Source organism: Leuresthes tenuis, unplaced genomic scaffold (assembly GCF_036924035.1).
Source record: "Leuresthes tenuis unplaced genomic scaffold, fLeuTen1.0.hap1 SCAF_9, whole genome shotgun sequence".
NCBI classification, from domain to species: Eukaryota; Metazoa; Chordata; class Actinopteri; order Atheriniformes; family Atherinopsidae; genus Leuresthes; species Leuresthes tenuis.
Window position 1 is genome coordinate 12903508 of NW_027325363.1, and position 26152 is coordinate 12929659.

A 26152-nucleotide genomic window follows, 5' to 3' on the forward strand; every position below is an offset into this window, starting at 1 on the left:
AAAACGATTATTGATAAAAGAGTATCTGCTGAAGCTAAATACAAACATATTCAAATATTTATGAAAAGTCTCAATAGGTATCATCTTATTTGTGATGTGAAAAAACAAAAAAACATAACTAAAACTAATCATGTTCAGCTCAAAGTCCAGCCACAAGCTTTCTTTAATGTCTCACACAATCTTTATTTGCACAACACCTTGTTCTTCCTGGTCTGAGAAATTGTGCTTCAAATTGTATTCGCAAACACAGAAATTGTGTCATAAATAAATCATTCATAATAATTTTAGAGTCTAGAATAACATGTTCCTGTTATTTTTACAAACATCTGCAATGAGTCTACACAAGCAATAGATTTATGAATTTCAGGACATTGATGAACTCTTTTTTTTCATCTCTAAAGCCAACTGTCAGTTTTGATAACAGGTTAAAAATAGAGCAAGACCCCGTTTTCGAGTTTCAGCATTTGAAATATGAAAATATATTATATTATTATATATTATATATATTGAAATATTTGATTGTGGTGAACTTTTCATATCAGGCGCTTTGACCGCAGATCCATAAATGTTGTCTTCAATGTGTAGTGGGGCTACAGCGCCCCCAAAGGCCGACGCCGATGGTGCAGGACAGTCGTGTGTTAGAGGAGAAGGAGGCGTGTGGTGTCACTCCGCAACCGAGATTAACCCCAGTTTGTGTTGGTGGACCTTAAAACAGGTACAAAGTAAAGTGCAGACGGTGCTGAATACGCTATGCATCTGTATGTCATATTATGCTTGGGTTATGAGGCTGTGAGTCAAATGTTTTGAACGTTTTTAACGCCTTTGCACATTAGCTTAGCACAGCTAGTCCAGCTATGATGCTAACTGTAGGCACAGCTTTTAAAAGGCCTGTGCAACATACGCAATCAGGCCAATGTGTGTGCTAATGAACTCTAAATAGCTTTGTAAACGATGGTATTTCACATACTACAGGCCTAAAAGATAAACGCGTGGGGCGCAAATTACTTAATTGAACGAATAATGGTAGAACTAGCTTGACGTCGTTTAGCTAGGTTAGCTCCTGAGTTCCAAACTGTTTAGCTCCCATCATTAGCGCACATAAAAACACCACTAATGCCAGAGATTAGATGGAGATATGAAACTTAATCTTAATTCGTAATTGTATGATGATATAATTTGGTATTACAGTGTAACCACAATAATTAAGTACATTTCAGTGGTGTACTATAAAGGATCTGGTCTCTCTGTTTCTTAAGTAAAGGCGTTTTGATCACATGTTCACATTGTTGTACTTTGGCATTCAACAGTGTATTTACTGAATTCATTACTATGCTCCGTTTCTCGGTGTTGGTGACTGGTGAAGCCACAATTTTGGACCAGCGGGCTTCAAAATTAAATCTTAAATTGGTGACTTTTAACTTATTATCAAGCTCGAATGGTTGGATTTTAACTTTTTCAGACTTTCAGAGAAATTTAGTCACAAGATTGAAGTGTTGCTCTTTATCTTTTCAAGTTTTAGGTTTAGCTTTATTTGTTTATTGACTTTAACTTTACCATCTAGTAATATTTGCTGCTGTGTTGTTGCATAAAAGGTTTACATTAGGACATATGAGTGACTAAATTTATTCTTAAATATTCAGGTTAGAAAATGGCTTCAGAGCTGACCAGCGTAAAATATATTATATATATATATATACTGAGAGCATGAAACCAACTTCTTTAACAACAGCAACCTGCAATTCAGATTATATTGCTGGTTCATTGTAACGTGTACTTTGGTAACATTTTCTATTCTAGTCTAGCAATTGAGCTTTGATGCCCTGTTTGTGTAGACTATGGTTAATGGTTAATTCTGGTGAGGAGTAACTGCGAACAACAGCCATGTAATTCCTGGGTGGTAAAATTTATTAAGTACCCAGTCTGTGCAGTTCAAATTAGAAGATTGAGCTTCTTCAGGCCGAACTAACACACACCCAGATGATATGGTTGTAGCTAGATTTTTAAAGCTGCATATATACCCTTAACTTGACTCAAAGTCACCAATCCGATCACTTAAAGGCTACACCTGTGTAGTGACTTCAGCTACACTAACATGTGCGATGATCTCGCACAGTGAACTTCAGAAGTGGCACAATGCCGTACATTTTCTCACACTGATGGTTGTTTCAAACATAATTAAGCAAACAACTTGGTTCTGTTTCAAGGCCGGTGATCCAGTTAAATTATCAAGTCAAACTGTAAACACGGCTCAGCTGAACTGTGCATGTTAGCCTGCTTAGTGATCAGAAGAAAATGTGCGTACACCCCTCTTTGTATCTAAACATGGAGTCTATACCATTAGAAAGAGGATGAGATTGCTCTTTCAGCTGAAGAAGGAACAGTGGAGGTAAAGTTGGTCTCCTCGGGATTATGACTGGTTTTTTGCTTTTCTGAAGTACTTGTTGTTATCTTAAACATTGTAACAATCTTTGTACTAAAACTCTCCCACTTTGTTGTTTTCTACTATTTTTGAGTACCTGAATAAGAGTCCAGTTTAAACTTTAGTGTAAGTTTGGTGGTCAGAAGTGGTGATGCCATCCTGTATCTCTGGGTCCTTTCCTTTATTTAGACAGTACAGTGTACCTGATTGTGGCAAAAATCCTCATTGTGAATATTTAAATCAGTATTGAAGTCACAATTTGTCGGTCCTTGAATCCAAAGGATTTACCAAATTGTCTTTTAATCGATTCATACTTTATTTACCGTGCCGCCACCTGGTAGGCAGAGAATGTGGCTTTAAGGGGGGAATAAAGAGAGGAGAAAGTGAAGTGTTGGATTTCTAACTTCAGACTAAAACATACAGAGCTACTCTTAACTCCGCTCGCTCTCCCTTTCTCCTCTCTGCTGTGTTTGGTCCTGGTTCACCTCTGTGCAGCAGCCGTGCCCCGCCGCGCCCCCACCCCCAGCGGCGCCGTCATGTGGCAGGAGGCCCGCAAACACGAGCGCAAGCTCCGTGGCATGATGGTAGACTACAAGCGCCGTGGTGAGCGACGGCGAGAGTACTACGAGAAGATAGTAAGAAATTTTGTCACTTTGCTGAACAACTTATGAAGACCCTTTCATATTATTTCTGTTAAAGAGTTGCTCCCTCGCAGCATGTTTTTTTGGTAATTTACACTTAAGATTAAAGATTGATAAATAAAAGGTTTATGAACTAAGTTTGGACTCTACAAGACAACACCCCTAAGCTCTGTGTGTTTGTAAGAAAATGAAAACTGTGAAAAAATGTGTTACAAAACAAAAATGACTTCTTTTTTCATTATATTTTGACAGAAAAAAGATCCAGCCCAGTTTCTCCAGGTTCACGGTCGATCCTACAAGATCCACCTGGATCCTGCTGTGGCGCTGGCTGCAGAGAGCCCTGCAAATATGTGAGGAAGATTTCCCACACAATGCTCATGAAGCACATCTTAACACCACACACTGGATGCACATACCGGGACGTTGGTAATTAGTTCGTATCTCCTTTCACTGTTTCCTTTAAAGGATGCCATGGCAAGGAGATGCCAACAACATGATTGACAGATTTGATGTCCGAGCCCACCTGGACTACATCCCCACCTACACCCCCCCTCTGCTCAGCACATCGTAAGTTGAGAAATTGCTTTTAAAGACATCACCTTTAATCACAGCAGGTGCTTAATGCAATTACCTCATGATGCTTGATTTTCCTTTTCTTATGGCTTGACGTTGTTGCAACAGTCTTATTGTAAAATTATGTTTTTGGAAGAGACTGATTTCAAGTGTGAAGCAGATTTATGCCAAATATGTCTGAATAAGTTTACATTTGTTCATGCGTTTGTTTTTTGTGCAGAGTATTGAGCATGAGCTGAATATTAACTATAGTGTGATTGGAATACACCTGATGCTATTTTGTGATGCAGGTTTTATTTTTATTCAACATTTCTGAATGTTTTATCCTCATTTAGATTGTTGTTCATTTACAATTGTTGCTCTGTGTTGACATTCACTGAAGTGGTGAATATGACAAACAACCCTCTGCTCTTTGTGTTTTACAGCACACCAGAACAGGAGATGGAGGAGAGGAAGAGTAATTATGAGCGCTATCGAGGTCTAGTACAGAATGACTTTGCCAACAGTAAGTATTTACTTTCAGTAAATAAGAGCGATTAATACATTCAACACATGCACATCAGAGTCTGTTAACCTGCTCTCAGTGGGCATATTTTGCAGTTGTGCTCCACTCTCTAACTCCCTGCTGTCCTCAAACAGTCTCAGAGGAGCAGTGTTTATACCAGATCTACCTGGACGAGCTCTACGGTGGCCTGTCGAAACCAAATGAGGACGAGAAGAAAAAGTAAGTAAATGTTGAAGTGGTTTGCTCATCCCTGTGGGTTTTTTTTTCTTTTTGTTCGCTGTGAAATTAAAGTTAGCCATGCATGCATAAATCCATCCTCACATTGTTCAGACTGGCAGAGAAGAGAGCAACAATCGGTTACACGTATGAAGACAGCGTCGTGCAGGAGCCCGATCCGCAGTCCGACAAAGACGAAGATAATTCCGAGAACAGTGAATCCGAAGAGGACGAAGGCATCCCTGATATAGGTGAGGAAACGCGATGCTCGGGTGTTAAATCAAAAAGGATGTGTTCAGAAATGTACATCAGTGCACAGAAATGGTCTTTCGTTGGTAGAAACGTGATGCGTTTCAAGAGCAGAGAATCATGGATTGTTGTCTGTACAAAAATGTGTTTTGACTCGTGGATGTTTGACCTCCATACATAATTATTTTCGTGGGTTTGGTGCTCAGAGTTTGATGCTTTTCCAAGTTCTTCTGCTGAAAGTGGAAAGTTAGGATGTGTACCTCTGAGACATCATCACTAGTTTTGAGGCCAGTTCTGGTCCAGTTTCACAAGTGAGTGGAATCATGAAGGCTGAAAATAGATGCCAATGAAAACACTTTTATTTCATGTTTTTTTTTTTTTTCTGTTGTTATTATTAGATAATTTTCTTTTGATAAGGCTATGTCAGACAAACAATGCAAAGCCGATAATGTTCCTACATCTTTGAACTTCCTCAACATACCTATAGGTAAATCTTGGTGGTGTAGAAATAATAAGGAATTGTCCCCCTTAAAGCCCATCTTCCTGCCATCCGTTTTCTATACCTGCTTAATGTGTTACTTAATGCATAGTTGTTGTTTTTCTTGGTATTTACAGATGTGGAGGTTGACGTTGACGAACTGAACCAGGAACAGCTGCTGGATCTAAATAAAATGGCAACTCCATATGGAATGGCTGAAGGAGACTTTGTCAGGTGAAAAAGAAAAACACACATTTCTGTAACAACGCCAGGCTTCTTAAATTTGTTGTGATGAAAAGTCTCTTGATGAGTTTGTCATCATTGCTGAAATTTATAAGATGGAAAATATAGAAGCTACATATATCAGTTCTAACACTGCTTAAAAATATTAAATAATTGACTGTCTCTGAGTTGGAGAACTTGATCATTTATTCAGAAGCGATAGAAATGCATTAAAAGACAAGTGCTGTTTGATTTTGGGACTTCAGTGATTTGAGAATGATTTGCAGCTTTTAATGAGCATGCTCTTATTATTTTAACACTGAGATTATTTAACCTTTTTGTCAGGATGTTGAAGAAGGACAAGGAGGAAGTGGAAGCCATTAAACACGCCAAAGCCCTGGAGGCAGAAAAGGCCATGTACTCTGTGAGGTTAAAACCACAGAAAACCATGCATCTTCTGTTTAGTTTTGTTTGCAAATTTGTTCATTTGCATATGCGTGATTGTCTCAGGGCCGTCGCTCTCGCAGACAGAGGAGAGAGTTCAGAGAGAAGAGGCTAAAAGGTAGACAGATCAGCCCACCCAGGTAAGTGAACAGATTTTGAACTCATTATTAGTGCTTCAGCTCAAATGACTTTTCAGACATGTAATTTACTCTTCCCGGTGTTTTCCAGCTATGCCAGAAGAGACAGTCCAACATATGACCCTTACAAACGGTGAGCTGACACATTGCAGTACCCGTTTCCATCCTGAGTTGTGTTTAAATATGTTTTTGAACTCTAATTTCTGTTTTTTTCTCATCTCTTTCAGGCCAGAATCAGAATCCAGCTCAGAATCCCGGTCACGATCTCGTTCTCCTGCCCCGGAGAAGATCACGTTCATCACCAGCTACGGAGGCAGCGAGGATGAATCTGCAGCAGCAACACAAGCTGCTGCTCCTCACGCTGGCCACGCCCCCACCAGCTTGCAGCACTCTGCAGGTCATAGCAGGGGCTCCCGGTCGGTAACTTTCCCCCTTCGTGGCTTTTCTTTGGTTATTTTCTCTCTTACGGTCATTATGTTAATTGACATGACCACAACTGTTGGTGCAGAGAGAATTCAGATGGAGTTTTGTGGTCGGTGAGATGGGTCAGTTTTCAGATAATCAGTGGAAAAGGCTGCGGATGAGTAACAAATTGGACCAAAGTAACTGCATGTGCATAAAGAAAGTGTGTGATAGGGTAGGCTCAGGTTTGATGGATATTTACTGAATTATGGTTGTGCATGTCAGATTGTGGCAATGCAGGTAGATGCAGAACACTGTCTGCTGTTTATACATTTTATTTAGGTTTGGTATTGTATGATTATTACATAAGATGGCAGGTAGCTGGATAGGTGCCACACTGGAATTATTACTGAAACTCTGTCTGTTTGTTCAGGAGGCGAAGGTCATCCTCCAGTCGCTCCCCTTCCTCCTCCTCTCGCTCGTCATCTCGGTCTTCCTCTCGCTCATCTTCCCGTTCACGCCGAGCCCGGCGAGGACGTGGGAGAAGAGATGGGCGCCGCTCCCGGAGTCCCTCTCGGTCGAGGCGGCGTTCCAGATCTCACTCCAGGGGCAGAGGAGGAAATGGAGGGGCTGGATCCTGGAGGAGACGTGACCGGACAAGATCGCGGTCTAATGATAGAGACCGAGACCGAGACAGGGAGAGGGACAGAGCAAGAGAACGAGACAGAGACAGAGACCGGGACAGGGACAGGAGACGATATTCAGCACGCAGACGAACAAGGTCAGATTAATCTCCCAGCCACACTGCAGGTTTTGCTTAACAAATACGTCTGTAACCTAAGTCCCTCTGCCTCTCCTATAGGTCCCGATCCAGCTCACGGCAGGGCGGCAGTACGAGGCGAGGGGCCCGGAGCAGTGGAGGACATCGCCGGGGAGACAGTGGTAGTCGAAGTCCTTATCAGTCTCCCAGCCACCCACCCCACAGTCCCTCCCCTGCTCACAAAGGGTCCCAGCCTTCTGCCACCATCGTCTCTGACAAGCTGAGAAAGTAAGACCGTGTTGACATTTTACACAAAGGGGCTGAAATATGTAAACGCGCCCATAAATCTAGAAAAAGAATATCTATAGACGGATGGACTCTAAAATATTTGGACATGGGCACAATTTTTGTCATGTTGGCGTTTTATGAAATTAAGACGAGTTTAAAGTGCTGACTCTCAGCTTTAATTTGAGGAAATTCACATTTGTATCGGAGGAAGAAGAAATTAAAGGTCATTAACATGATGACCCCTCTGCTTAGGTACCATCAGAGAAATGAACGTGATCATAAACAACATGCTATGTTTTTTAACACTTATTTGAGAATCCTTTGGAGCCAGTGGCCGACAGATCAGGAACATATGTACATCACCGAAGAACTGCCTATTCAACCCCTGTTGAAATACAGTGGGATTCCCTTATGGTGGATATGTCCTTGGTCACATCATTAAAAAACACAGTTGACTCTTTTCCAGTAGAAGCGACACATGCCCATGTCATCACACTGCCTCCACTTGGTTTGGATCGTGAGCTGTTTCAAGCCTCCTCCGTAGTGTTTCTTCGATCATTCTGGTGCAGGTTGATCTTAGCTCAGTCTGTACAGAGAACGCTGTTGAAGAACTCAGGCATTGTTGCCTGTATGTGCCCGAAAGAGGGCACTTGGCAGGGAAATTTGTAACCAGCGTGGGAGGGGTGATGAACTGAATCTTAGAGCCTTCAGCACATTTCTTTTTCTTTCCTACACGATGCTTATAGCATCACTGTATTGTCATTTTTAAACTAGATCTAGATGATCATAAGTATTGAAGTGCAACTTTTCAGCTGTAAAAATAGATAATAATAGTCTATTTAAATCTTTTTACAGCCTCTGTAATTTCTTTCATGAAATCCACCCGGGCGCTGAGAAACCGCAGTTCACGACTTTGGTTCCCAGCTCTGCACAACACTGTTCTACCTTACAGTCGCATGTAGTCTGTGTTTCCTCTTCAACATGACGAAAAGTTCATGTGTATGGCTGTACATGTGCAGAGCTCTCATGGAGATTTGCTTCTCAGACAGAGGTGTGACATCCCATAACTGTAGGGGGAGCCAGAGAGCAAAGAATTGAAAAAAAACTCCAGTGTTACTTTAACATGGAAAGAATCCTGTGACCCTCCATGTCCTTTATTTAGATTCTTTCACTTTCATTGAAAGCTTCTCTCACCACATTATTTAAGCTCAGAGTTCACACCCGTCCATGAACCTGCCTTTAAACTGAACTGTCCGACTATATTAGGATCAATGGAAAAGAGGGTTGTACATATTAAACGGCTGGGATTTCTTGGCTCTTCTTCTGTTTTGGATATTCATACATTCAATTTGAATCTGAGAGTGCACTTCAAACCCAGAATTGTAGAACCCTAATTAGAGTATATGTTGTTAAAATCATTGCTTTGGTTTCCAAGTCCACAGCTAACCCTGAATGAAATGTTTTTTTCTTGTGTGTTCAGATTCTGAATGAATTTAGTCACAATGTATACATACACAAGCTGATTTTTATTTACTTTTTGCCAAACCTATAGAATTGTTTGTTCTGATTCTGCCTTTTTAAAAAGTATCACTGAAACGTGGCGCTGCTTCAGTCTATGATGCAAAGTCCTTTTTAACGATATATGCAGCGCCGAAGGTTAGGATGTGTTTGAAGTTGATACAGTATTTATGTGTAAATGAAAATGTCCTCCTCATCTCAGAATAATGTCCTCTTTTTATCCTTGTTTCTCCTCTCCTCAGGCCTGACACTGCGGGTGGTAAAGAGACGGGAGCTGCCAAAGTCAGTAAGAATTTGTTCTAGCTGGGTTTTCTTGCTAAAGCCTACGCCTCCCTCATCCCTGACAGGCTGACATGGTTGTCCATCAGACTGGGACGTAGAAGCCATTTTTACCCACAGACAAAAAAAAAGAAAAAAAAAAAAAGATTGCTTTTACAGCCCCCCTCCCAAGTTGGACATAATCTGCAGTCAGATCCCCCCCCACCTCTACTATAAAATTACAGTGTTCTTGCAAACCATGAAAAATGACTGAATTAATGCTGCCTTTTCTGTGTGAAGCCAACATTTAAGCTCTTTGAAGTTTTTATTGTATTTATGGTCCGTGTGAGTGGTGACTGTTTGTATACTGTGCAAACACACGTGCGTCAGGGAGAGCGGTGTCTTCATATATCTGTTTGTAGTCTCAAACTTACTGCAGGGCGTCGCACATCAGCAAGACGCTGACAAACAAGGTGACTACTTCCCCTCAGGACCATTTGCCCTCTTACAAATTGTGGCTGTTCATCGGCCCACTGATGTTTTTTAACAGGAATAGTTTGACTAATCTTTCACTAGCTGTACAGTATTGCTTTTGGTTTATGGTCGTCTGCGCTTTTACTACTTTAAGAGGTAAAATTACCCCACGATATGAGAGAATTTATACAGCAAACATTTTTTTATCTCCAAAAGGTTGAGCAGTTCCCTTTTGATAGTATACAGGCTGGGATTGTTCCATAACTGCAGATACTTTAACTTTTCACTGACCAAACCTGTTTTCTCACCCTGCCTCCTGGAAAAGAAGAAACCGTTGTTTCAACCATTTTAAAAAGAAGAAGGGGAAAAAAAGGCTATAAGTTCTAATGTACTCGGTGTTGAGCGTGCCTGCAGTGTTGTGACCTGCAGTTTTTCTTGCCTGGCCAGGTCTGAACAACCCAGTAATGGGTGTGTCGGTGACAAAACGCCACGGGCTCTTCCTGAACTTTTCGAAAGTTGCCGGACCTGAACTTGCTCGTGTTTCACTCTCTGACCCTCTGTTCTTCTTCAGCCGTTCTTTCCTTTTATCTCTGAGAGTGCTGTGAATGTCAATACGTTGTGTAAAGGTTCATGTGACTGGATCCTGCTCGTTGTTAACTGTCCTACAGCAGCTGCACGCTAACAGCAGCAGTTTGTCTCTGACCACACACACAGCCTGTATGTGTGTTGACTCAACAAACAGCACTTGTAATTATTTTATCCCTTGCCTTTTTTTTTTTTTTTTTTTTATCTCCAGCTGCTACTGTACATAAAGGTGATAGTATTGCATTTGTATAACAGCACAGATACACACATGCACTCGCACTCTTTTGTCGGAGTGTGAAAGGTCGTGCTAACACAATTGTGTCACCTGCAGCTCAAGATGACCCCACAGGAGCGACTGAAGCTACGAATGCAGAAGGCGCTCAACAAGCAGTGTGAGTGCAGCCTAGTAGGGTGTGTGGTTGTGATTTAGATGTGGGCAAGAGACTTTAGACCTCAAAGATGAACATGTTGATCCCTAACTCTCTGATTAAAGTTATGCAAATGGAAAAATCACCTAAAACCACTTTTTGTTCCCGTCTGAATTCATGTTTTTATGTTTATTTTATTTTTTTTCCTGACCTGCAGCCAAGGCGGATAAGAAAGCTGCTCAGGTGAAAATCCAGCAGCAGGAACACAAACGGCAGGTGTGTGTTTGTAGGTGAGATTAATGCAGAAACACAGGCTTCCTCATCGTCCATTTCCCCTCATTGCTCTTTGTTTATCTTACAGGAGCGCGAAGGAGAGCTGCGAGCCATGGCACGCAAGATCCGTATGAAGTAAGCCTGTGTGTGTTGAAATCGACTGCTTGGTATTTGTGTTGCAATTGTCTGACCTTGAGGCCTTACGTTTAGGGAACGTGAGCGGCGTGAGAAAGAAAGGGATGAATGGGAAAGACAGTATGGGCGACAGAGTCACTCACCTTCTCCCTCCAAATATGGTGAGACTGAGTGTTGTCAATCCCCAAATATTGTATTGCTAGTTTAGTTTAGCAAACATGCTGCTTTTGTCTGTTTTCTGTCTCGCTTGCTCAGACAGCTGAAATGTGTAACCAGTTAAACCTCTGGCTGATTGGCTGCCATCAGTTTCTGCTATCAAAGTTTTACAAGCTATGAGATATTCAGGCATGCTCTTGTTTTCATTGTGGCTTTCTGTCCTCTGTCCCTCAGGCCGAGAAAGCAACTCATACAAAAGGTATGTAAGAAGCCACAAGAATCTCCACAGTTCCGAAGAAGCAGAGTGATTTATGTTTGTTTTCTTTTCACATTAATTCACAAACATTGTCTCGAAGGCTCATCATAATGCCTGGGGATTTAAGTCTTGAGCTGCTTGACTTTCTCTTGAGGCACAGATTAGCCTTGATGAGTTCGAGGCAGAGTGTAAGGAGAAAGTTATTCTAAATGTTCCTGAAACAAACCCAAACTTGTGGCATAGTTTATTTTTCCATCGATAACAAAACAACACTTGCAGAGCACTTTATTAGGAGCACAGTATTTTCACCGGGTGGAGCTTCCCTTTGTTCTCAAATCAACCTCAATTCTGGGTGCATGAAGGCCACAAGTTTTTGTAAATGTTACTCTTTAAGACGATTCTCCACATGGACACGGTTGCATCACATGACTGCAGCTGCTCTCTAATGTCTCCAGTCTTTTCCCTTTACCACATCCCAAAGGGGTTTAAATGGAGTCGGGTCTGGTGATGTGTCACAGGCGTCCACTGTATTCTTTGTCGTTCTCACAAAACTCTGCATTTGCTTTGTGATTTGTAGTTTTGTTTATTTATTTAAAAGTATTCTCGTTTTGCTGGGACCATTTGTTTTATAGCTGGTTTGATATCTGATCTGAACATCAACACGAGTTTTTCGTTCAAATATAAAAACTCATGGTAGGACTTTCATGGTGTTTTAGATCAGCGGCGCTTCTAAAATCTGTCTCATTACAATCATACTTTTTATGTTTGCATCCGAGTCATTTGTTGCTGGCTTGTACACTTCTGTACACTTACGTCCTGTTTTGTTCCAGAAGATCACGGTCTCGGTCGAGGAGTCCACCTTACAAATACTGAACCTGAAGGCGGGAAATCGGACGCATCCTACAGAACCTTCAGTACTGCAGCTTACCGTTGGCACACATTCTGTCTAGCAAGAGACTATTACATGGAAATATGAAGAAATGTAGAGAGAGTCTGTTGGCTAACTTAACAACGTAGAAACACCTAAACTCGTACGTTCTGTCGTACTGCTCACATACACGGAGTATAAAACATTGACTGTGACCTCTTAAATTCACTAATGACAGATAATTTATTATTTTTTTATCTGCCCTTTTCATTTCTGCTTCATCTCATAAAGACTCCATTGTTTTGGTGTCTCCATGTCATGCATGCCAACTCATTCTTGCTTTTTCTTCTTGGACATTTTTATTTCTTCAGAGGATGCAATACAAAGCAATACACCTGACATTTTTCCAGTATCTCCCTGTTTTCCCCACAACTTACATTTCTGTAACGGGGAATTCTCAATTGAAAGATAATATGGACTAATGTACAGGATATTTATACACCTCAAATTGAACCCACTTTATGAGCGCAGATTTAGTCCCGTACATTTATTAGAACCGTTGGTTGCTCTTTTTGTACTCTGTTCTCAGCCAGTTAACAACAGAAAATAACTTTCGTTCTCACTAATGTGTAAAATGAAATGCAGAACAACGAATAAAAATTACTTTGAAATTATTCTACTATGTTTCCTGTCTTGAATTTAAAAAGTGGTGCACAAAAAATACTCTCGGAAGTTATAAAACGTAAAATGCTGATCAGATCTCTTTCTGAGAGGCTTTATTTCATGTTTCCCCAGACTTCTTGGTGGTGCAGTATGCTGCTTTCGCCACTAGATGGCGACATATTTCAATGCTCGTCGGCGCTTCTTGTTGCGGAGTCATTCTTTAACTTTAAAGCTGTTCTCAGTTTTTCTGTATTTATCGGGTGGAAACGAGACAGCGCGTCAACACGAAAAGCAGAAATGAATGTTGCCCTGGTTCCGGTTTGGTTTTGGAGACACCTGTGGAAAGCTGTGTGGTTGTTTTCCTGAGTTGCTGAGCAGGAACTCAGATGATGATTCTCGCTTTTTTTTTTAAAAAAACAAACAAAAAAACGCTCTGAAAACCGTGACAGAATCAAAACGGTTAAAGCTCAGTGACTATGTTTGAAGGGACAAATGCTTTAAAGTGATATAACGTCTTGTTGTTCCCCGAAGAGGGCGGGGTCAAGGTTGGCGGGGCGGGCGGTGCTTTCGGTCGCACATGCCCCCTTTTGCCCTCCGCTCGCTGCGGGCGAAGAAGCGTGAACTTGAACGCTGTCTACACAGCTCAGTGCGAGCCCAGGCGGAGGCCAGTCAGTCTTATCAGTCCGTCCCTGCCGTTCGAGTTTCGGTCAACTTATCTCAAAAGGTGCAGCTGGACGGGGTCTTGTTTGGGTTTGTGACCCAGAAAGGTGCCAAACGCTCGACGCGATGTCCAGGCGCAAACTTGGAAGCAGACCGCAGCACCTGAGTGCAATTCAAGGTAAGCCTGGGGGAAAAGAGCCGTGTGTGGGCACGTTGGGACGGTGGTAGACTGATGTGATGTTTTTTTTTAGGTGAATCTAACATGATTTCAGGTATCTTGATTTGGTGCCACTTTGCGCGCGTGCTTTGGATGCGTGCTGGTATCGGGGATCATAATGTTCAGGCTGAGTGATGTTGGGGAGCGCCTCATTCTTTAAATTGTCAAGCACGTGAGGCACTTCTCAGAAGTGTCTTTGTATTAAACATCAGCGAAGTCAGTGCGGCTCTTTAATCCTTGAATGAAGGCGTCACTGGCAAATGTTTGAAGAAGGGCACAGATGATGTCCGCGTTTTGTCCTGATGTGTATTGTTGCAGCTGCAGTTCCTATAGAGGAAGGACCGGTTTATTAGCACGCTCTTCTCTGAGGCTACAGGTCCGAACACGATGATTAATGTTTCCAGGTTAGAAGATGATCAAGTTTCTCCGTCGGTCTCTGGTTTGTTTGTGACTCTCTTTTCTTTCTTTTTTACTCATCTGGCTTTGGGACATCACATGTTTAAAGTCAAGACACTTCCTCGCTTCTGCGTCACATCATCCCGGAGTTTTTGAATTATTGATCAATTAGATGATACTCTGCTGTAAAAAATGTAGTCCAGACTTGGCCCCACATCAGCCAAATGCTCAGATTAGTCATAAACCATAAAGAAGACGGTGCTAAAAGCAAATGAGGACAGAGAGTAAAACAGCATTTGTTTTTCACAGTTCTCCACTGGAGACCAGTGGTGCGTGTCTGGTGTGACCACAGGCCCTGACTCAACCCCGTGTTGTGTGTGCGTGCGTGCTCGCGCGCGTGTAACCGCGCCTTGCAAGTCTGCACACACAGCGCAGCCCTGAAACAGGAAAGGTGACATTTTTGAGTAACAACTGGCGAGATCCGACTTTAGACTGTACTGTCTGTACCTGTCCTGTGTGCTGGCCTGCCCAGCCTGGGCAGGTGGATCCGCGCAGGCATCAAGGTGTGCCCGTGACCGCGTTGAGCAACAGACTTCTGACCCCCCCCTCTCCTCCTCCTCCTCCCCCCCTTCCTCCCCCTCCTCTCTCTGGGCTGTGGGCCCGGCCATAAAGGTGCACAGAGTTTACTTAGGCTCTTCAGAGGTTTGGTTGAAGTTTCTGACTTCAAAACTGCAAACTACACACGATTTGTCAAGTTAATGTTAAATTTGATTAGTTGCCCTGCGCGAGCCTGGACGTAGTACACAAGGCCTGTTCTTATCTCAAACACCTTCAGTCCCTTTTTTCTCTTTTATTGCAATCTACTTCCTGTTGAGAAACTCCCGTTGCTTGTGGCTGGTAGGCTGCGTTTATACTTTGAGTAAAAGTAAAACGTCTTTTTCAAGATCGTCCCTTTTGATTCCGTCATTTCTGTACTCAGCTGCAGTCATATGAACAGGACGTGCGAGTCTGAGCAGAGATGGACCGTTGGGCTCCTCACTCTGCACCCGGCCGCCTCAGTAAGAGCGAGCAGATCTGTAACCGGTTAAAGGAAGTGGTCAGTGTTGGTTGAGCAGATTGGCCTCGTTGTGCCTATAACTGAAACTAGCACTTTCAATCACCATGTCTGTTTGTTTTTCCATTGAGGTCAACACTCTTGAGTCTATAATTTATAATAGCATGGTCAAAAGCTTGTGTTCAGATGTGTCTAAATTGACTGCCATCTTGTACATTCTGCTAATATCTATACGGAGGGATTATTTTCTCATAGTAAGTATATGGGACACATAAGTCGGTATTTATGTGTCATAAATATCTGATTACAATGGGATTTCTAATGTAAGGAAGCATATTTCTACCCCTAAAAAATGAAGGACTGATATTAAAGATCATTTTCACTAATGGTCAAACTGCATATTATTTTAGTTTAGTTTTTACACATGTCTTGTTTCGCCTTGTTCTCAAAGGAATCTGAAATGCACTCTAGATTTAACTTTGACTGTCAGTTAATTTTTTTATTTTTTTTTTGCAGCCTCATTAAAAAGAAAAAAAGCAGTACTCTTTTAACACTTTAAAACTGTGTTACCTGGTTATAATTGAACTTTTTTCTCTCCTCCCCCAGATGTCACTGATATGGAGGATGGCACAGGCTCATCAGGTGACCATCATCCTCCGCCTCCTCCACAGGTTCGAGCCCCTGACGAGGGTCGGGACCTCCTAACTTGCGGCCAGTGCAGCCAGGCTTTCCCCCTTGCCCACATCCTGGCGTTCATCCAGCACAAACAGGGTGGCTGTGGCTCACAAAACCAAGCAGCTAACGCCAACGCCACTCCCCCCTCACCTGCCAGCCGAGCCAGGCACCAGCAGGCGACCAACGGCGAGCCTGGGCCCGGGTTCATCGAGCTGCGGAGAGGGGCGGCCAGGGACCGAGCCTGGGGGGAGGAGCCCAGCAAATCAGGTGAGTGCATGGCGGAGGTAGAAGAAGGTGGCAGGTTGCTAATTAGTGACTCTGTTTTTTGTTTTGTTTCATTTTTTTTCAACTGCCCTTGTCTTCATCTAACAACTGCTCCTCCTCCCTCTCGAGTCCAGCTAATTAACTAGCCGTTGCCATTAGCAGACCTGCGTGAGTTAGTGACGCACAGGCTAATTGTGTGGAAAGGATGGGTGTCAGGAACATTCAGAGGGCACCGAGGGTCCCAGAGGGCTCCGCGCTGAGCACCTGAGCTTCTTCCCATCTCCCTGGCTGTCAGTCTCTGAGGTGAAGTGGCCAGGTAAACATGTTTCTTCCTGCCTGTCACCCTCTGCGACCTGGACAGCGGAGACTGAAATCACGTACCCTAAAATCGGTCGTGTTTCAGTTGGTTGGTAAAGGGTGACGTTGGTTGCAGTCCTGCTCTGCGATATGAGCTGGTCAGAAGTGTGGACGTGAGAGAGATGTTGCAGCTCTTCTTGCTGTCATGACACTATAATGGAGGGCATTGCATCATATGCAGCTCCTCAGCCATCTCCAACTGTTCTGCCCGAGCAGAGCCACCTGAGCTCCTGGGAATCTCCTGCCTTCTCTTCAGATTCCTATCCCCCTGTTCTTCCCCTTATTTTCAAATAGTCCGTTTTATCTCTCTTCCTGTTATGTCTAAAGTGTTAAATACAGAAGCACAAATTTTCCTAAAGGGCCTTTTCTTCATGCTTTAGGGAAGATGAGCCTAAATGGGACTCATGCAAAATATAATATGTCACAGTGAGGTAGATCAGACATTCTTGAATTCTCATTAAAATCCTTTTGAAGAATTTTATGTCACTGGATAAAAAAGACGTATGAGAGTATGTATGTTAATGTGTTTTCTCTGCAAAGATCAGACGCCATGTCTCAAAACTGGAAAAAGCTTTTTCGCAGTGTGATTCAAAATGATTTCAAATGGACACAGTATCTATCACATACTCATGGCAGGTACAAGTGCCCCGCTGCACGTTTTGAAACTCTCCCCATCGTGCACATACGTTAGCAGTTCCTTCCTTTGTGTAATGCTCAAGGGACGCTCGCACGCACCATTTCCGTTTGTCCACAACCTAGCGTGTTTTTTTCTATTTCGCTGTTTTTCATCTCTCACTTGCAGTCAGTAATGGTAGCACTTTGGTAATTTACTGCCTGAAGTATTATACAACAAACCGACACGTGCACGAGACAATGAGTGGAAGAGCGTGACAGCTCGTGAATAATGCAAAAGCAGATAAGTTTGGATTAAATTTTTATTCATGAACGTTGGCTGCGTTTGTTTGTCCTTTTCACCAAGCTTTAGTTTGAATCTCCCCAGCTGCGACATAAAGTTGTTGGATGTGTGGGTTTGAGGAGACCGCCTGCTGCCCTGCAGGTTGGAGGTGTTTGACTGGAGTGGCGAGTTGTTTCGTGCATCTGACTCCTCTAAGATGACTGAAAGTGAAAGAGCAGTTATCCCACAACACACCAGCCCTCCATCTATTTTCTGCATTCAAAAGAGAGAAACGACAAGGACGGAGGAGAAAAGGGGGTTGAGCGGGATGGATTACTGGAGAGCTGCGTGCATCTGTCTCATTCCTTTTTATTTATTCTCCTTGTTTGTTTTTTTTTCCTCATCTCTGACGCCTCCCCATTTCTTTCCCCCTCATCTTCAACACACTTTTGCTTTGCCCTCTTTCAATTTCTTTCCCCCCTCCTCTTCTTCTTCTCTCTTTCTCCTCCCTCTGCCTCCCAAGGGAGAAGAGATTCTGCCTGCTGCTCGTTAGTGCTCCCAGCCAATCTGCATTTTTAATTAGTAGTTATTGCTTCTGCTTAATATTCAAGTGCTACCCTGGGCCAAATGGGAATCCTTACAAAAAAAAGGAGGAGTGAGTGAGTGAAGGAGAGAGAAACCGGCTGGGTATTGTGTTTCACTCCAGGACCCCGAGACAAAAGCCCCCCCCCACCCTCAGGGAAAGATTTGGTGGGTTTTTGGGGGGTGTTGTTGGGGTGAGGAGAGTTGGGGTTGGAGGATGGGTCTCAAGTACAATTCGAAGGGATGACATATTTTTTGTGGTGTCTCTTGGCCCCCCCGCACTACATTACAATCTTTTTTATCTCATTTTCTTTTTATCTCCCGAGCCCTGACCTACCTATCGCTCTCCTTTTTTTTTTTCCTTCTCTACTCTTCACCCTATTTTTTAAAGGAAGCATCTCAACTTCTGCTAGGTTTCTCCTCAGGCTAGGTTAAAGGACATGAACACCACAGCTTCTCTCGTCTCCAGACAGAGGGAGGGTGGGAGAGGGGAAAAAGAGAAAGAAACAGTTGCTCTCTTTTTCATCTTCTCTCTCCTCCCCCCCTCCAGTAAAATACAGAAGGATTTGACTTGAGGAAACATGAAAGAGGCTTATACCAGTCGGCTTTGAACCTCTCAAAAAAAGTGAAAAAGACTGTTTTCCTTTCAATTTTGGGAATCTTCTCTCCAATTTTGATTTATGCAGAAAGGCCTTATTTGTCAAGCAGGCTGAGTCAGTGCCTGATTTACATAAAGCGTTCGTTTTCTACGTTCTGCTAATTAGCAATTTGCAGCTTAATTGGAGAGTGGCTCTCAGTTAGGAGACAAAGCTATCCACATATAAAAATATCTCCAGATGTACTTTGCACCATGGCTGTTGGCCTTCCTGGTGCTGGATCCTCCTTTCTCCTTCCTTCTTTGGGTCATACTTTTCCTCACACCTTTTCCTTATTTCTGCCCTCATTTGGGCCAAATTCTGCATCATCCAGCCCTCCTCCTTTTCACATCATTCAGACACCAATCTGTCTGCTCTACACTGGTGTGAGATTTAGCCTTGATCATCCTGATACTGCTGCACAACAAGCTGCTGTTTTTATATTAGTAGACGACCACCTGACTGTATGTGAAAGTGATTTTAATGACTAAAAAATATATATCTCATCTCTTGAGAACCAATTGTTTTGATTTTACAGCCCTCAACCTGTAAGCACTTACATATACGCAGTTGTGAATGAGCACATGAAACACTGCAGGCATCATGGACACATACTTTTTCTTTTTGTTTCTCCTGCTTGGAATCTGCTTTTAGGACAGGATGCTGTCAGTGTGGAATAGATGGGCATTGTCAGAAGTATCAAGTCCCCTGACAAGTTTTCAAAGTCACAACATCTGACATATACACCTAAGACCAACTCCTGGTCTGAAAAATGCATTTTTTTTCTCATAACCAGTAGGAGGGAACTCATTCACTTGTATGGACAGGCATGATTTTTGCGGTTTTAAGTCGGACCCAACGCTCGGTCGTAATGTGAGATTTTTAAAGACCAAGACAGCAACTGTTAAAATGCCACACCTAAGGTTTCAAAATGTGACTCTACAAACTAATGAGTCTATGAATCTATTGTAAGCAGGCTATTCTGCACACAGACTGGTGACTTTTACTTTGTTCAGACCCACTACTACTGTCCGGCAGACATGCAAGAATAAAACCAAAGTTGATATTTTTAATTTAGAGTTGCATTTAGATGCAGCTGCTCAGCACCCAACAGCTGACAACGTTTGCAACCAGCTGCTAACCATTATGAATGATGTAGCAGCAAAGGAAAAAGCTGAGTTCACAGAAACACGACTTCAAATAACTGCTGGATTTGTAAAAAGGCGACAAGTTCAATGTAATTCAATAATATGGTACTTACAACTTGATAAAGCTGTGTTCAATGTACAAATTTATCTATACAGCTTTTATATGACATATAAATTGCCTTCTTTACCATCAACCACTGAATCACCACGTCGATCCTGTTTGTTTTTGTTTGCAGTTCCAGAGGAGCCATCGTATTTCACCTGCCAGCAGTGTGAAGGTGTGTTTCCATCTGCCTGGGTGCTCTTGCAGCACGCTCAGCACACGCACTCCTTCAGCATCTACCAAGAGGGCGAGGAGTATGATGCAGACATGGGAGGAGGAGGAAGAAGGGGTCTTAAAGAGCACAAATCTGCAGCAGCAATTCTGGATCCGCGTCACCTGAACCAAGCTCTTGCCTCAGCCTTTCAGCCCTCTGTTCTGCGACGATCCCGCCAAACACACACCTCCACCGCCAGTAACCTGCAAGCTATGAACTTCTCAGTGCGACTCAAAGAGCTCGCTGAGGGGAGTAACACCAGCAGCAGCTCTCCCAGAGGTCTTGTGCTGTCGCCATCCTCGTCTCCACCAGCAGCTTCTCCTTTTCCTCAGACTGGCACCATTGAGGGTGACTTCCACTGCGAGCTGTGTGACCAGAACTTCCAGTCCATGCGTGCTCTGTCTGCCCACCGGCGGACTCACGCCTGCGAGAGGCCCTATCACTGTGGAGTGTGTGGGCAGGCCTTTGCCCAGAGTGGTCAGCTGGCTCGCCACATAAGGAGCCATCACCGGCAGGCAGGAGTTGGAGGAAATGGGTTTGAGTTGATGGAGATGGTCATGATGGAGGAGGATGCTGGGGGGCAGGTAGTAAGAGGGAGGCTTCTGATGCAGCCAGCAGGAATCATGGGGAAGGGAACGGTTGGTACAGATGTAAGAGCTAAGCGCTCCTCTGAGCTGGACCTGACCTTCCCCAAACAGCCCTCTTTAGCATCAGGCCTGATGCTGCTGACCTCTCAGGCTAGACCATCGGACAAGGAGCTGCTGAGGCTGTACCAGCACCAGAGAGAGGGAGGAGAGGCAGGTGAGGAGGAAGCAGAAGGGCAAGTGGAGCCCCAGCACACCTCACCCTGTGCCAGCCCTTCTGAAGGGTCACTGGAGAGCGGCGAGACAGGAGGGAGCGGTGAGAGCGGCATCGCTAGTGGCAACTGCACACCCAAGCGTCCAGAGATGGGTGACAGGGTTCGAGGAGTCGCAGAGTGGGAGAATGAAAGAGGAGAGCTAGCTGAGAGGGAGAAGGAGTGGAGCTCAGCCCAGGTCAGCGAGGCTGTGCAGGAGTGGCAGAGGGACAATGAGCGGAGGAGTGTCACAGGAGGAGCGAACCCTGGAGGCAACAGTAATACTTCTGCTGGTTCGGCAGGTAAGAAAAAGAAAGACGAGGCCTGCGAGTACTGTGGTAAGCAGTTTAGAAACAGCAGCAACCTGACTGTGCACCGCCGCAGCCACACAGGTGAACGGCCATACCGCTGTGGCCTCTGCAACTATGCCTGCGCCCAGAGTTCAAAGTTAACACGCCACATGAAGACCCATGGGGCCCAGGGTGCAAAGGCCTCCTTTTTGTGCCAGCTGTGCGCAGTTCCCTTCACTGTCTACGCCACCCTGGAGAAACATCTGAAAAAAGTTCACGGCCTAAGCCACGCCAGCGTGGGAGCGTACGCACAAGCCAGCGCAGCAGACACTTTAGCTGCTTTAAGGGCTGCGGAAGAAGCAGTGGTGGTGAAAATGGAGGATGAGTTCAGTTCTGAACAGTTAGACATGGAGAGCAAAATGCAGAATGAGGCGATAAGAAGCATGGAGGTGGAGGAGAGTCAAAGCCAAGCAGAGTGCATGGAGGGCAGGGAAAGTCCAGCTCTAGTGGAAGATCTTCCACGCGAAAGCAGTGCAGAGGCCAGCTTAGCTTTGACTTCTACACTCTGAGAGCCGTTCTCAGCCACACAGAAAATAGCACTGTATAAGATTTAACTCACCCATGCAATTAAAGTGGAGTCCACTGTAGACAGCAGCAGGTAGCACCGTCCTCCCTGCCAGCACTGAGGCACACAGCAGCCAGCAGTTGTTCGCGATTCTATGCAAAGCTGCTGGTTGAAACTAAGTGCCTACAGTTCTTCAGACCACAGAGAAAAACAAGGCCGTGACATTCAGCGGGGAGATTACCATAGCTCATGAACAGGAAGTGAACTGCCACAGTCCACACCAACGCAGGAAACCGATCACCATGCTGCAGTGCAGGATGCAGAAAACGTGTGATTTATGTCTCTGGTGACCCCAATGGACAGATGGAGATAGAACATAACTGTCAGATAAGAGACCGAAAAGATTATATTGATTTACATCAGCAACAAGAAAAAAAAGCCAAGCAAGAATGATAATATATTCAACACCATGTTTTGCTACCTAGATGTTTTCTTTTAAGAAGACCTTTTAAAGACTAAAGGCATTTGAACAGATACAGGGCTGAAATGAATCCAAACACTGTCTGTCTGTAGTTTCTCACACTCCTCTTTTTAAAGGCGCTTAGTTGTCACAACACTTGTCACTTAATGTTTACAAGGTTCATGGAGCTGAGCAAGGTTGTGCTCCTGACTTTGTAATAGTATGCGTGGATGATTTCCTGCTCTCTTGTTTTTTTTTTTCTAATTTTATAAATGTGAATATGTAGACTTTAAGTCTCATCTACTGATGTTTTGTATGATTAGTTTCTATGCATAAAGAAAAAAAAAAACAGCAATTGTGTGAAACGGGTGTGCATTTTTCTTTCTCTGTACTATTGTGATGGTAATTATTCTCTTTCATTGTTTACATTTGTAAAGTGCCGGCCTGCTTGAAGCTCGTGCATGTTTTGCAGCCATATAAAAAAAAAAATTCTTTGTTGCCCGTGTTTAAATTCATCCTAATTTATGGATGCTGCATGTCGCTGGTGATTTTGCAACAGAAAAATGCTGTTTCACTGCTGAACTACAGGGTCGACAGGTGCAGCGTAGCTAGCTGACTTTAGGAGTTTTGTGGGAGGCCGCCAAGCGAGCACTTGGGTGAGTGAGTTGCGAAGTGTGTGTGTGTGTGTGTGTGTGTGTGTGTGTGTCCGTGTGTGTGTCCACATCAGGTAAAATCTTCTGGTGACACTTTTACTTGAACTCTCTTGTGAACTTGGGTGTCATGCATGACTTGACTGGTAATCATCGCCCTGTTGAACTTCTGGTGGGTCATCATGTGTGACTGATGAGGATTAAATACAAGTTAAACTTGAGAAATGAAAATTTCAGGTAGATTGTTGCCATCTTTTTCATGACTACTGTGATGACTGCATTATTTCATCAAACTGTGTTTAAAAGTGATTTATGAATGAGTACAGCGTAACTGTTCAGGGATGATATTCTGTATATAAATTCTTGCTGTCGCTATCCTTATTATTGTTGATTATAATATCTGCTTATTCCTGTTACACACTCTCCATTTTTCCCAGCATAGCCAATTGCTTCCTTTTATGCTCAGCACTGGTTATTATGAGGCTATGTCACTCTGCTGTCTTTGTAAACATGACACCATTTTGTAATTAACCTTGTCTCAAGGAGCCTCAATAAACAATTGAGGTAAAATATTTTACCTTGTTGGGTTTTATTTTTTCTCCTCCCTCCTATGTCTTGTAGTTGTTTTTCTCTGCTTTTTTCGTTCATTTTTCTTCACACGAAGCTTTAGCAACTGTTTTTAAGTGCCTTTTCTCACCAGGATGTCGTCGGTGTGGGCCGTCTCTCTAAGGACACAGTCAGCGCTGACTTTATTAATTTTTGATGTGCCTGTTTGGATTAGGGACCCTCGCTCCTTGTTTACATCCTTGTGATCTTACTGGCTTTGTTGAGAAACACTGTAATGCCATTCAGCTGGGGATGTGAGAGTATGCACTACACTATATATGCATGTGTTATATTCAAGTTGGTAACTACAGGCTATGAGAGGGGAGCATCAAACTGTTTTGGGACAGGAGCAACCAGGATTTCAGGATATTGAGCACCTCAGTTTGGTTATTGTTTGTGGGCACGTTAGGAGGCAGAGCTGGGTGGGTGGGGAGTGTCGAGGGGTTGTGGATAATTGCTGACTCTATTTTAAGGGCATAGAAAACTCTGCACTAGCATCTCTGGCCTTAACCCCACCCCTTCTAATGAAAATGAAGTTCTATGATCCCTCTAGCTCATTAACAGCAGGTCTTCTAATGAGCCTTCAACAAGGTGGGGGCTGGGTATGAAGAAGGGGCCTAGAAGTGTGGGTGGTGGGGTTATTGCACCAGATGCACAAGCGTCCGCTCCTACCAATTACCATTGTGTCATTGAGAAGAAGGAGGAAGTGAGGACAGAAGCCCCTCAGACCCAGGCGAGTCAGTTTGTCTGTTTCACTCCACAGAGACAGAAAAACAACAAGGAGGCAGGACAGTGCAGGTGACAGGTAACATCCTCCGTTTCTCCCTCTGGTAAACTCTATGTGCTGGGCGCCATAGCCAGCGCCATTTGGTGCTCGTATGGACCCAATTATGTAAGGTAAGGTGATACGCTGCTCAGCACAGTAGCCCCTACAGTAAGTGGATATCTTTTTTTTTTTTTCCTCTCTGCGTGCCCTTTGTCTTCCTGCAGTACACACCTATCTGAACTGCTGTCAGACCTGCACAGGTCAGTGTCGGTACCCAAAGCAGCCAATCACAAGGTGAAGGATTTATCATGGCAGCCAATAAGTGCTGGAGAGCTGACCAGTGACTGCCCCTGGGCGGTAGTAACGTGGACTTTGAGATCTTATAGTTCAACAGAAGGGCTTTTGTTGGTGTGAAGATTGAGAGAGGTTGCTGCAGGACAGACACAATGATATCACAGGGGGCGTTAATGTGCAGCACACACATTAGCAGGAAGATGTATTAACATCAAGAGGAGAGCATCTGATATTACTGAGACACAGTTTAAATGTTGTGCTTTAATTGTCATACGCCCTAGTGCTGTTGAATTAAGCTGTTCTTTGAACTCCTTGAGCTGTTTGTGAGTCACTAGAAAAAGCACAGAATACCCTCACTTACGTGTTTTAGCCTGAGGGCCTGAGCCTGGATGTTAGGAGTACTGATATGTTTGATTCCTGACATTCTTGGCCAAGACTGAGACGTGCTAAACATCACATGGCTCATGCAAAAAGGCAACCCACGATATCATAATTCTCCAATTCTGGCTGCATTATCGCTTTCAGCTTATTGAGACCAAGATATTGTATTTGTATCGTTCTTACCTTTTTGTACTGTGTCTGTTTTTATCTTGTGTACTATTTCATCATGCACCAGAAAGCTCTTTGTGGCTTTGCTTTGAAAAGTGCGCCATAGATAAAGTTTATCATTAGTTAATCTTAAAGATGCCCACAGCAATGGCTGCAAATATATGCATTGATGTTGGTGGACTCAAAGCAGTTTATTTAAATCTGACTATTGAAAATCATCTGCACAGAAGTGATAGACCTTCTTAAGTATTGATTGTCAGAAGAGTACTTAAGAAAAACAGAGCAGTTCTCAATAGAGTCCTTAGATTCAGGTGAGGACTCAAATCCAAACTTCTGACCCAGTTGTAACATATTATATATACTAAATATATGTAAAGGATTAAGCTTTTAAGAACAAACAGAGCATCTGCATCTGTTTCAAACCTAAAAGGGAATGTTTACTGAGCCATCCTTTTCTTCTTCTTCTTCTTTATGGGGTTTGTAGACATTAAGTTCCGTTTTCTGGCAGTAAAGGCACAGCCACAATTTCAGATTAAATTTAAGATGATTAACTCTGAAAATTCAACAACAAAGGGAATGCATAAGCTGCGTGTTTGCATTGCTATAGGGCAGGCCTGTGGCCATGAGAGGCTCTCACTTATGTATGAGAGGATTGTGCTTTATCATGGAAAAAGCCAATTAACTGAGTTTTTAATTACATTTCTCGTGGTGTACTGTGTGAAACCTCCAATCATCTCTGCAGACCATGCCTTGTTGTATTCCACCTCCTCAGAATAGCTAAGGAGGAGGCAGAAGCTTGGGATTAAATCATCAGCAGGGTCGACGGAGGTGGGAATAACAAGAAAGAGAAAGATGTATTTGTGAGTGGTCAGACAAACCGCAGGACTCCTTGCCTGCTCTTTATCTTTGCACAGTTCCCACAATCCCCACCTTCTCCCAGCCATCCCTCCTCCCGCAACGACCGCAGAGTGAAACCTGAACCCTGGAATTAAACCCGCTTCATCTCCCTTCCTTCTGCCACCTCCCACCTCTAACAGTGTGGGAGTACG

General features: G+C 43.5%; 2 protein-coding genes across 5 annotated transcripts; both read left to right on the forward strand.

Moving 5' to 3' along the window:
- Positions 1–620: 620 nt before the first annotated feature.
- clasrp (CLK4-associating serine/arginine rich protein) lies at positions 621–12900 on the forward strand. 4 transcript variants are annotated; one of them, XM_072392392.1, is made up of 21 exons: positions 621–715; positions 2915–3054; positions 3313–3410; positions 3526–3627; positions 4059–4138; positions 4273–4357; positions 4469–4605; positions 5219–5315; positions 5649–5727; positions 5814–5887; positions 5976–6017; positions 6112–6300; positions 6720–7067; positions 7149–7334; positions 9095–9134; positions 10501–10561; positions 10755–10813; positions 10899–10945; positions 11021–11106; positions 11336–11360; positions 12188–12900. In XM_072392392.1, the coding sequence occupies exons 2-21, from the start codon at positions 2956–2958 to the stop codon at positions 12228–12230; spliced, it is 1977 nt and encodes a 658-aa protein (XP_072248493.1). In that variant the 5' UTR covers positions 621–715; positions 2915–2955; the 3' UTR covers positions 12231–12900. The 4 variants fall into 4 exon arrangements, with proteins under 4 accessions (XP_072248493.1, XP_072248494.1, XP_072248495.1 ...); XM_072392393.1 differs by having other exon boundaries at positions 12191–12900; XM_072392395.1 differs by lacking the exons at positions 621–715; positions 12188–12900 and having other exon boundaries at positions 11336–12176.
- Positions 12901–13485: 585 nt separating this feature from the next.
- On the forward strand, positions 13486–23462 carry znf296 (zinc finger protein 296). The gene is made up of 3 exons (XM_072392396.1): positions 13486–13726; positions 15822–16157; positions 20008–23462. Exons 1-3 carry the CDS (start codon positions 13675–13677, stop codon positions 21780–21782), a joined length of 2163 nt encoding a protein of 720 aa, XP_072248497.1. The 5' UTR covers positions 13486–13674; the 3' UTR covers positions 21783–23462.
- The last annotated feature ends 2690 nt before the right edge of the window (positions 23463–26152 follow it).

Bases quoted from the DNA above. Each gene is read 5' to 3' on its own strand.
- clasrp (XM_072392395.1), top strand. From the start codon at position 2,956: ATGTGGCAGGAGGCCCGCAAACACGAGCGCAAGCTCCGTGGCATGATG. The intron at 10,562-10,754 runs GTGAGTGCAGCC...CCTGACCTGCAG, and splicing joins GAAGGCGCTCAACAAGCAGT to CCAAGGCGGATAAGAAAGCT. The intron at 10,814-10,898 runs GTGTGTGTTTGT...TTTATCTTACAG, and splicing joins AGCAGGAACACAAACGGCAG to GAGCGCGAAGGAGAGCTGCG.
- znf296 (XM_072392396.1), top strand. From the start codon at position 13,675: ATGTCCAGGCGCAAACTTGGAAGCAGACCGCAGCACCTGAGTGCAATT. The intron at 13,727-15,821 runs GTAAGCCTGGGG...CTCCTCCCCCAG, and splicing joins GCACCTGAGTGCAATTCAAG to ATGTCACTGATATGGAGGAT. The intron at 16,158-20,007 runs GTGAGTGCATGG...TTTTGTTTGCAG, and splicing joins GGAGGAGCCCAGCAAATCAG to TTCCAGAGGAGCCATCGTAT.